Here is an 11,906-nt window from a genome sequence, read left to right as displayed (position 1 = left end):
AGAAAGTGCAGTAATGACAAGAAGAAAAACGTGCACGCATAAATATAAATGAATAACTTGTATAAACTTGTATCAACAAATGACTTGTATATGAAGAATAATTGTTATAAAAATGTCTAATAATTAGAGATATGATATTATAATTAATATCATTAATAAATAGAACTGATAAAATTATGATAAATAGATCAATAAGAAAATGAGATAAAAAAATCAAAATATTATTAAATTATATACATAAAATAAATTTTAAAAAATTTTGATTAATTATGATTTAAAAAAAAATTTTTACCAAATTTTTTTCTTTTTTCAACGTGGTTCTCTTTTCTTTCCCCTCAGCCGTTACCATCTGTCTCCAAAGTATATTACTTTAGAACCAAGTATTGGACGGTTTTCCGTATTAATAGATAGTAAAAGTTTGTATTATTGGAGAGAAAAAATAAAATTTATATTGTCAATAAATAACTTGACTAGGAACTTTGTAGATTTAGTGTTTTTTTCTGTTAATAATTTTGTCTATTATTTTTAAAATGGATAATTATTAAAAATTTTGAATTTAAATTATTTTTATTAAATAACCTTTAATTGATAAAGGATTACGGACTGATCATTAAGTAAAATGTCATTTTATGTTAAAATTAATAATGTTACTCGAATCTAGGCATAAGTATAGGTAGTCTAGGTTTGACAAATTTAGCCATAATAGGTTGGGGGTTGAGTTGAGTGGACCGAAAAAAGTAGTTCACGCCTAATTAGCCAACCCAATAAAACCACATTTGAATATTTAACAAAAAGAGTAAACTACCATTTGTACCCACGAAAGTTGAAAACGCTGACATATCTACCCATAGAAAAAAGAAATTACCATTTGTACCCATAAAAAATTATTTTTATAGGCAAAATTATCCAAACACTAAAAAATTACCTAAAATTCCTAAATTACCCTCATCTTCACCACCACACCACCTCCTTCACCCAATCACCTTTCTAACCCTAACCCTCTTCACCCAGCCACCACCCCTCTTTCTCTTTCTAATCTCCAATCCCACATTGATGAGATATCCTACCAGGACTATCTTCAGCTCTAACAAGTTCACCATTAATGCCGCCGTTTATGGACCGGTTTGGAAGTCTCTGCGGCGGAACATGGTTCAGAACATGCTGAGCTCCACCAGGCTGAGGGAGTTCCGTACCGTGAGGGACAATGCCATGGAGAATCTCATCAACCGGCTCAGAACTGAAGCAGAGAACAATAATGGCGTTGTCTTCGTCCGCAAAGATGCGAGGTTCGCGACGTTCTGTATCCTCGTTGCAATGTGTTTTGGCCTCGACATGGAAGAACACAAGGTGGAGAAAATAGATCAAGTGATGAAGAACGTTCTCATAACTCTGAATCCAAGACTCGATGATTAACTTCCGATCCTGAGTCCTTTCTTCTCGAAACAGAGGAAAATAGTGTTACAAGTTCGAAAGGAACAGGTGGATTTCATTGTACCGTTGATTGAACAGAGAAGAAAAGCTATAGAGAATCCAGGCTCCGACGAAATCGCAACAACGTTCTCATACCTTGACACACTATTCGATTTGAAGGTTGAAGGGAGGAAATCTGGTCCTCTAAATGATGAATTGGTTTCCCTCTGCTCAAAGTTCCTGAACGGGGGAATGGACACGACGGCGATGGCAGTGGAATGGGAGATAGCGCAGCTGATTGCGAATCCGAAAGTCCAAGAAAAGCTTTACAGAGAGATAAAGGAATGTATTGGGTGGTGGGATTTGAGATTAGAAAGAAAAAGAAGGGTGGTGACTGGGTGAAGAGGGTTAGGGTTAGAAAAGAGGGGTGGTGGCTGGGTGAAGAGGGTCAGGGTTAGAAAGGTGATTGGGTGAAGGAGGTGGTGTGGTGGTGAAGATGAGGGTAATTTAGTGATTTTAGGTAATTTTTTAGTGTTTGAATAATTTTGCCTGTAAAAATAATTTTTTATGGGTACAAATGGTAATTTCTTTTTTCTATGGGTAGATATGTCAGCGTTTTCAACTTTCGTGGGTACAAATGGTAGTTTACTCACATGATTATGATGATCTCTAGAGTTTCAAACTCAACTCAATGTCGTTGTCCTTCCATACTCTCTTCCTCGTCCTCATCGTCTCAAATCTCTATCCTATCATCCTATGGCTACTGCAGGGGCGGAGCTAGGCTAACTATTTAGGGGGGGCGGTGTTATATTTTATATTACTATTTCTATTGATAAAATTAAAAAAAATAAATATATAATCTCAATCAAAGTAAGACAATAATATATAAAAATTACCACTTACAGTTTTGTATCATGAAAAGGCTATTCGACGTTTTTTTCTATTTTCAAAATCATCTATAATTGAATTTGTGTCGAAAATAGCTGCTAATTCTTTTTCTATATAGATGACCAAATTATCTGCAAGAAATTCATCAGCCATCTTACTTCGGAGTCTTGTCTTAACAATTTTCATTGCTGAAAAAGCTCTTTCTGTTGTTGCTGTAGACACTGGTAGAGTCAAAACAAGACGTATTAATCTATCAACCATGTGATAAGTTCTTGATTTTCCTATTTTTTGCAACTTGTTGCACAATTCAGAAAGTGTACCAATGCCTTTCAAATGATTCTGTATATCATGTTGATAATGTTGCAACTGAGATTTCAAAATATTTAGCTCATTAGAAGGAAAGTCAAGGGGATAAAACTTCTCTGCTAACTTGCTGATTTCTTCAATATTAAATGATTTGAAATTGTCCTTAGGATCCAAAGCACAACTCAAAGTCAAAAGCTCTATTGTTTGCTCATTAAATCTACTATTCAACTATTGTATTTGAGAGTCAATTGTTGCCAAGAATACATCTATTCGATAATGATGCTCAACTGTCACACTTGGTTGACGAGATCGACCTCTTCCAAAAACATATTGTGCACTCGTATTAGGGACTTCAATTTCATGTTTTTCACAAAAATCTTTAACATTTGCAAGAAAATTGCACCATCCACCATCTCTTAATTATTGAAGAAGTAACTTTGATGTAGAAACAATATGCATTGCATTAAGAATATCTTGAGATTGTTGTTGCAGTGCTTGGCAAAGAACATTAGTGATTCCCATAATCTCTTTCATCAAGTGCAAAGTGAAAACAAATTCAAATGACAATAATATTTTACTAACACCATAAGCCTCACCTCTTTGTGCATAAGTTTTCCCGTCTTCAATGATATTATTCAGAACAATATTGGTAGCAGTAAACATTTTTACTAAACTGCAAATAGAATTAAAGTGAGAGCTCCATCGAGTATCCCCAGCTCTTTGTAAAGTGCTTATTTGATTCGCACATTTGCCTGTTTCTAATTCATTTTGAGCAACCAAGTTTGCATTTTCAATTGCTTGAACTTCTTGTAATTGATCATGTCTTTTTGAAGAAGCACTAACAATAGTGACAATAGAGTTTAATTGAGTAAAAAATTCATGAATTTGAAGTACCTCTCTTGAAGCTGTCACCAATGCTAATTGTAACCTATGAGCAAAATAATGCACATAGTATGCTTGTGGAGAATCTTTAAGAAACAAAGCTTGCAAACCATTCCACTCACCCCGCATGTTGCTAGCACCATCATACCCTTGACCCCTAATATTTTCAACTTGGAGATTATAATGAGAAAGGACAGAAATCAATTCTTTCTTTAAAGTTGTTGCACAAGTATCAGTGACATGCACAAGATCAAAAAATCTCTCTTTAACAAAACCATCTAGAGTAACAAATCTTAAAACAATGGCCATTTTCTCCTTTTTAGATTCATCTCTAGATTCATCAACAATAATACAAAATTTGGCATCTCCAATCTCTTCTCTAATTGAATTTCTCACCTTAGTAGCAAGAATATGTAGAATTTCTTTTTGGACATCATTTGAAGTATACTTAGCATTTTTTGGAGCATTTTCCAAAACATTCTTTTTCACTCTTTCATTGTAAGATCCCAAAAATTTCAACATTTCCAAAAGGTTACCTCTGTTGCTTGAACTTTGGTTTTCATCATGTCCTCTGTATGTACAACCTTGAAATGTCAACCATCTAATGCAATCTATAGATGCTCCTAGTTGAATTCAATTCTTTTCAATCTCTTCTTATGTTTGCTTATGAAGAAGTCTATCAATATGTTGTGATTGTTTCATCAAATCATCACATGATTTCAGAGCCTTATGATGGAATGAGTTAGGACCTTTGCGAATGTGATTCAAAAGAGCACATTCTTTTCCACTATTTACTTTCTTCCAATTCCTGAAACCATTCTCAATAAAAGTATTTGAACCCGTATTGATTGAAGGTTTCTTAGCAAAAAGAAAGTACGAAAAACAATATATAGCATCATCTTTTATAGAATATTCTAATCAAGATGGAAACAATTTAAACCATGAAGCTTGAAAGCGACGATGACTTTTATCACCAGAAAATGGATAATTATCAAGAATTGGTTGATTTGGCCCAACTTTAATATAAGCCCGATAGATTTCATCTCTTTTATTTGGAGAAAACTTCCAAATCATTGGTCGCATTCCAGGATCTCTTTCCAAACGAAAAACATCCAGTTGATTTGGAAGAAATCGTGGACGCTTTGAGCTATTCAATGAAGAACTTGAAGTAATGAAATTTGATGACCCCTCAAGTATTGGAGTAGTAATAGTAGAAGCATCTTCATTCTCTTGATCTTTTCTTTTAAAAAATGTATCAATAGTTTTGAACTTACTCATAATTCAAATGGCCAAATAAGTTCCTATAATTAAAAATATATTTAGCAAAAAATATAAATTACAGTCTAAATCTTTATAAAATATAAAAATTATATTTCAATATAAAATAAAATATTAAAATTCAGAACAATAATACTAGCATCCTAGTATAAATAATATAAAATTGTAATTAAATAGTTAACTAATAAAAAAAACTAAATATACAAACTAACATATAAAAACATAAACTTAATTAACAAATAATAATAAATTAACTAATTAAGTAAATAACTAAATATATAAAAAAGAATAAAAATAGAACATTTTTTTAGAAAGAAGAGTGAAAAATCACTTGTTAAACTATTATCTTTTTTTTTTAATCTGCAAAAAACAAAAAAAATAAAAGTCAAAGAGGTAAAACTGTAAAAGATAAGAAGATTAAAGAGATAAAGAAAAAGAAAAAAAGAAAAAGTTGTTACCTGAAATTTTGGAAAGCCAGGGCGGGAAGGGAAGAGGGAGAGATTGGTTGTATGCTGAAAAATAAAAAAAAGGGGATGGAAATTGGGGAATGATTGTACGTTGAGAATTAAAAAAAGGGATAGGGGTTGGGAAATAAAAAAAGGATAGAAAATGGACTATTGGGCTGGATTTTTTTAGAAATTAAAGGGGGAGATTTGGAAAAGATAGAACAAAAAGAGAGGAGGGACTGGGAAATAAAAAAAGGAGAGGACTAAACTATTTTTTCTAAAATAAAAACTAAAATTTTGGGGGGCGATTGCCCCTTTACTTCTATGTACCTGCGGCTCTGGGCTGGATTTTTTTAGAAATTAAAAGGGGGGGGATTTAGAAAAGATAGAACAAAAAGAGAGGGGAGGGCTGGAAAATAAAAAAAGGGAAAAACTACCATTTGTACCCATGAACTTTACGAACGCTGACAAAAGTATCCATGGAAGAAGAAAAGTGACTTAGTACCCATGAAAGGCTGGATCCGTCTGTCGATAGTACCCGAACGTCATTAAAACGTTAGCTCCGTTAAGTTAAAAGCCAACATGGCACGTTAACTGCTTACCTGGCTTTGAATCAGCAGTCTAACGTGTCCAAGAATAAATATACTGTTATAACATCACTCATTTCCCTAATTTATCCTCAACTGTTTCTCCAATTTCAATTTCAAAACCCTAGAATGTCTAGGAGAAGCAGAGGTAACCAATGTTCTTCGAATGGAAGCATCAGCGAAGAAGGGACTTCATCTTCCAAGAAGGATGAAGAGAAGACTTTGTTTGGGAGATGCTTTTGTGGACAGGGTGTGGTGTTGCTACAATCTGGAACCTTAACAAATCCTGGGAGATGGTTCGTAAGGTGTCCTCTATGGAAGGTAAGTCTTTTTGTTTTTGTGCTTCTGATCATATTAACTTATTGTGAATGATTCCTTATTCCTCCCTTTCACACTACAGATGATGGATTGCAAGTATTTTGTATGGGTGGATGAGATTGACAGAGGATGGGAGGGACTGGCAAGAGCCCTTGTTAGAAAAAATCAAGATAGCTCCTATGGTAACCATGAGGTCAATCTCACTGGGCAAAGAAGAGGGATTCAAGAGAATAGTGTGAAGATCTTGTTAAAGATAGGGAAGCTCCAGGGTGAAATTAGAATTATTAGGTCATGGATTATAACTATTTTTTTGAGTTTACTGATTTGTGTAGGGCTGAATCTACTCCAATTAATCAATAGGTAACTGTGCTTATGGTGTATGTTGTCCTGGAGTCTTTTTGTGCAGCTTTTTGGTTTCAATGATGATGAACTTAGAAGCTGGTTGGTCTCGATGATGATGAACTTCGAAACTCTGTTACTATCTTCACTTGTTGTGGAAAAAGTCAAGTTGTGTTATGACATTAATGTCCATGATTGTTAATGTATTTGATATCTGTTAGATTGGAGTTAACTCAATTTTGACAAAAAAAGAAATATAAATGTCGTGATTTATCTTAATATAGCCAGAAACATGGTATTGTAAAATAAATAGCAAAGTTGTAACCTGGAAATGGAACTAAATATTCATTCCATAAGCTATAATAAACCTTGAAGTAATTTACTCATATGCAGTTATCAACAAAAGCCTCAAAACGAGGGTATGAGTTTGATGTAGCAGTAGCAAATCAAATGTACCTAATAGAACCAATACAAACCATGAACATGAAAGCATCAAGTTGTGCTGTTTAATTACTAGGCATAAGTTACAAAAAAACCATAATATAAGAGTTCATAGAGCTCTCATTACAGTAAGTACTTCATCAAAAAATAAATTCACACTAGAAAATCCTATTTGTTGGGTGTGGAGTTGCTGCTGCCACTAAAAATCCCGTTGTTGTTGCCACTTGAAGATGCTCCTGTTGGTGGACAGAACCCAGGTACTGACCATCTGCCTGGTGTTTGAATTGTGGATGGTGGAGTTGGCATGAATCGCATAAATCGTGTAGTGGTCTCTCGACTTGCACCATGCATTGTTTGTCTGGTAACTCTTGGAGGCGGTTGGTTAGTTGGTGATGTAGGTCTAACAACAGAAGGTTGTGGTATGGCTAATTGGGTGCTCTGTGTATAATTCAATCTTATGCCCATTCTCCACAGCAGCTTCATACATCTTAACGACATCCATGTCAAGTCGCAAAAGCCTCAAACCACCCTCAATTTCCATTCCAGGCTGTCCCCAGTAGAAATCAGAGATGATTGGATACCCAATATCTTTCAGTAGGTCACTAATGAAGAAGCCATTCAGAGTATCCATGTTAACTCTCTCCACCTCAGTAATTTCACCTTCTGCATAACACAACTTGCCATTCGATCCCCTTTCAAGTCTATCTCTATGGTGTATTATTAATGTGATATGCGTCGTGGTAGCCATTTCTGTCAATAAAAAAAGAATGAACAGTCCATATCAATACACCTACTATTTCAACAAGGACATTCAACTAACGCATAACCAAAGTTTAATCACAATCATCATCAAAAAGTTCAGAAAACAGTTGCACTTTATTTGAGACAAGTAATAAGAGAAGCTAAACTGCAATAGATAAAAATATTTAAGATAAAATAGATAAAAATATTTTAGTTATACAATAGATAAAAATTTAAAATAAAAAATATTTAAGATAAAGAAAGGAAATGAAGATAAACTTTTGATAAACAACGACTTACGGCTCAAACATTAACGTGATAATTAGTTTCTTAAAGTATTATTATTCATGTAAATCTTATTAATTATGTAGGTATGTCTATTACCACTAAATGAACAAATCATGGTTCATGGGAAAGTTAATTGTCTATTTTCACTAAAATTGATTCACGAAAAAGTTTGGACAATGTTTATGACTTTTCTAATTATTAAATTATAAAATATGATTCACTCAATAATTAAATGACTATTGTTTCTATAAATCTATTACACAATAAAAAAGATATGATTTAAATTTATTAGAATAATTGAGAATTAGTAAAATTTTAGTTATACATTATTTGAAATTTTAGCTAAACTGCATTCATAAGCCCAATACATCCCTTAATCCTTTCCATTATTTATTACATGGAAAATGGGGTTTCAACTTTCATTTATTGATTTATAGAATAATGATTTGAGATATACATGTTATGATGTTTGGTGAGGAATATGTAATAGGCTATGTTTGCTGCCAACCCGTGTAAAATAGTGAATGTTTCAGAAAAATGTCTCCTGAAAACTATAATTATCTTATGGTGGTGGTGGTATTGTTTTCAACTGTGTAAAATATGAAGAATTTACTAAATTACATTTTGTTAGGTAGGTATCTCTTCATTGAGTGACAACAACATATAGATAACTTAGTGTTCAACAAGGACATTCAACTAGCGCATAACTAAAGTTTAATCACAATCATCATCACGAAGTTCAGAAAACTGCATATTTGTGAATTAAAATGCCTAATGAAAACAAAACTTAAGTCCTATGCTGATCAGATATAAGGTTTAAATAAAAAACTTCATTCAGGCGATATATCGAGCATGTGGTGTGCAACAAATTCAGACAGCGTGTTTAGTTCTATGTTGGCATCAAACAACCCAGAAAATTCAGCCACAGCAAACACATTCACTCCAAAACACAGAAATCATGTAACTTAACCTACCCAGATCACTAAAACAGAATGAAAAAGTAATAAAAATAAAGAGAAAAAAGACAGGGAAGCAGGGAAAGGGAATTGAACCTACGCTGATGAGAGGGAAGGACGAAGAAATTGGGCGAGGCGGAGGAGCGGCGGTCGCATCGGCACAAAAATTCGCCGCCCTTGGTTCCTCGTCGGACTGGAAGATGCGAAGCAGGGGCTGTTCGCGCAGAGACAGAGTGACTACGCGAAAAGGAGAGAAGAAATAGGAAAATGGAGAAGAAAATGGAAGAAGGATTGGGCGATGCTGGTCGCCAGTGGTGTTTTGGGCGGACGGAGGCGGTTGGGCGGATTGGTTGGTGGCGTCGGGTTCAGTAAGTGGTTCACGTCTCTCTCTCTCTGCTAGGGCATGCATAAGGGTGGTGGGGAAGAAGATGGAATGGCGCGAAGTGCCTCTAACGTTTCTCTCTCTCTCTTCTATAAGGTTCTTAAAAAAATTCAAATTAAAAATCAAAAGTCAGGTAAGCAGTTAACGTGCCATGTTGACTTTTAACTTAACAGAGCTAACGTTTTAATGACGTTTTTTCATGAGTACAAAGTCACTTTTCTTCTTCCATGGATATTTTTGTCAGTGTTTGTAAAGTTTATGAGTACAAATGGTAGTTTTTCCTAAAAAAAAGGAAGGACTAGACTAATTTTTTTTTATTTTAAAATAAAAACTAAATTTGGGGGGGGGATTCCCCCCTGGGCTACTGCAGTAACATATTGCAACTCGCAACATAACCAGCCCATAATTCCCACCCTCTCAACCAACCAACACCCTCCACGTGTCACCCTCCCTCCTCATTCCCGCACTTTATCAACACCATTACCACCTTCAACTTGAAGCACTTTCCATCACATTCCCTCCACACAGTCATGGTTACCCAAACGCAACAAAACGCTTCCTCATCTTCCCCCGAACCGGGTTTTAAGCTGGTCGGATTCAAAAACTTTGTCCGAACCAACCCAAAATCGGACCGCTTCAAGGTAATCCGGTTCCACCATGTGGAGTTCTGGTGCACTGACGCAACAACGCCGCCAGCCGCTTCTCTTGGGGTCTCAGAATGCCAATCGTAGCGAAATCCGACCTATCCACCGAAAACGCTGTTCATGCTTCCTACCTCCTCCGCTCCGGCAACCTCAATTTCCTCTTCTCCGCCCCTTACTCCGCCTCAATCTCCGGCGGCGATGCCTCCGCTGCCATTCCCTCCTTCTCTGCCTCCGATTGTCACTCCTTCGCAGCTAAACACGGCCTCGCCGTCCGCGCCGTCACCATCGAGGTGGAAGACGTCTCCGCCGCCTTCTCCGCCAGCGTCGCCAATGGCGCGAACCTGTATCTCCGGCGGTTCTCCTCGACAACAGCGTCGGATTCGCCGAGGTTCAACTCTACGGCGACGTCGTTCTCCGCTACATCAGCTACTCCGACCCGACCCGAGAATCTGACCGAAATCCTGGCTTACGGTTCCTCCCTGGATTCGAAGCCGTGGAGGCTGATTCGTCGTTCCCGGAGCTAGATTGCGGGATCTGGCGCCGGCAGTGAATTACTAGAAGAAATTCACCGGATTCCACGAGTTCGCTGAGTTTACGGCGGAGGACGTTGGAACGAGTGAGTCAGGGCTGAACTCGGTGGTTCTTGCGAGCAACTATGAGATGGTTCTTCTTCCGTTGAACGAACTGGTGTACGGAACAAAGAGGAAGAGCCAGATTGAGACGTACCTGGAGCACAACGAAGGTGCAGGGTTGCAGCACTTGGCTTGGTCTCCTAAGACATATTCAGAACTCTGAGGGAGATGAGGAAGAGAAGCTTCATCGGTGGTTTTCAGTTCATGCCGTCTCCGCCGCCAACGTATTAGCGGAACTTGCAAAAGCGTGCCGGTGATGTGCTGAGTGATGAGCAGATTAAGGAGAGTGAGGAGCTTGGGATTCTTGTTGATAGAGATGATCAGGGGACTCTGCTTCAGATTTTCACCAAACCTGTTGGTGATAGGTCAGTGAATTTTATTGAATCACAATTGCAATTTGCGGCGCATTTTAGTTGCGGTCTTTGCCTGAAGTTGATAGTCTATAATTTAGTCAAGTCAAATGATCTCAAAATTTTCGACTACCAATTTCAAATGAAAATAATTATGTTTGAAATCTAGGACTGTATATAGTAGTTGACCAACTATAATCATTTTGAGATATTGTTCTTATTTATGCTATGAATGATGATTGGTTCTTGTTTGTCTTAAATTTGCAGGCCAACCATTTTTATAGAGATAATTCAGAGAATTGGATGCATGCTCAAGGATGAAGAAGGCAAGGTGTACCAAAAAGGTGGATGTGGGGGTTTTGGAAAAGGCAACTTCTATGAGCTTTTTAAATCCATTGAAGAATATGAGATGACTTTGGAAAGTAGAAGAATTGCATAATGGGATTCTGTCCCTTGCAATTTGCCTGAAAAATGAGAACTACCAGTGACTAAATAAGCTATGTTATTGAGATCCAATAATAAAAAAGCTCATAGATAAAGCAACACAATTACACAGTCACTTAGGCTATGCTCCTTTCTTCTTGTATTATTTACCATATAGTTGTGCATGAATGATACAAACAATCTTTGGTACTTAACTGGTCAAAGTATATTCTCTTCAGGACTATTGCCCTTAAAAGTGATGTTAAAATCTTAACTTGCTTGAATTTTAATATCTTTTAGCTTTCAATTGTTGAAGAGTGAGACGATAAAATTGGAATTTGATAATGACATAGGGTAGCATTGGCGATGCATATACATGCAGAAAAAATAAATTCCGTTGCCGGGAATCGAACCCGGGTCTCCTGGGTGAAAGCCAGATATCCTAACCGCTGGACGACAACGGAATTATTGAATTAAATTTGCAAATGTTTTGGTGAAGAATTTTGAAAAACAATTGCTCAAAGATAATTCCTATCGTGTTCACAGGTGTAAATTGGGAAGACTAGATATTACACCCAGTCGCCCACACATACAA

General features: G+C 36.3%; 1 protein-coding gene, 1 long non-coding RNA gene, 1 other non-coding gene and 2 pseudogenes across 3 annotated transcripts; 2 read left to right on the top strand and 3 right to left on the bottom strand.

Moving 5' to 3' along the window:
* The first annotated feature begins 1,066 nt into the window (after window positions 1-1,066).
* On the top strand, window positions 1,067-1,812 carry LOC114926036 (cytochrome P450 77A3-like; annotated as a pseudogene).
* A 1,212-nt stretch (window positions 1,813-3,024) lies between these two features.
* On the bottom strand, window positions 3,025-4,008 carry LOC112785721 (uncharacterized). Its single transcript, XM_025829162.1, has one exon. It carries the CDS (start codon window positions 4,006-4,008, stop codon window positions 3,025-3,027), a length of 984 nt encoding a protein of 327 aa, XP_025684947.1.
* Window positions 4,009-6,786: 2,778 nt separating this feature from the next.
* On the bottom strand, window positions 6,787-9,623 carry LOC140182677 (uncharacterized). Its single transcript, XR_011878694.1, has 2 exons — window positions 8,981-9,623; window positions 6,787-7,645 (listed from the first exon to the last, which is right to left on the bottom strand). It is a non-coding gene; the product is annotated as an uncharacterized lncRNA (long non-coding RNA).
* Window positions 9,624-9,644: 21 nt separating this feature from the next.
* On the top strand, window positions 9,645-11,549 carry LOC112784762 (4-hydroxyphenylpyruvate dioxygenase-like; annotated as a pseudogene).
* Window positions 11,550-11,703: 154 nt separating this feature from the next.
* Window positions 11,704-11,775, bottom strand: TRNAE-UUC (transfer RNA glutamic acid (anticodon UUC)). Its single transcript has one exon. It is a non-coding gene; the product is annotated as a tRNA-Glu (tRNA).
* Between the last annotated feature and the right edge of the window lie 131 nt (window positions 11,776-11,906).

This window comes from Arachis hypogaea, chromosome 20, assembly GCF_003086295.3.
Source record: "Arachis hypogaea cultivar Tifrunner chromosome 20, arahy.Tifrunner.gnm2.J5K5, whole genome shotgun sequence".
Lineage (NCBI taxonomy): Eukaryota > Viridiplantae > Streptophyta > Magnoliopsida > Fabales > Fabaceae > Arachis > Arachis hypogaea.
Note: the sequence above shows the minus strand (reverse complement) of the source record. Positions and strands in the feature narration are given on the sequence as shown.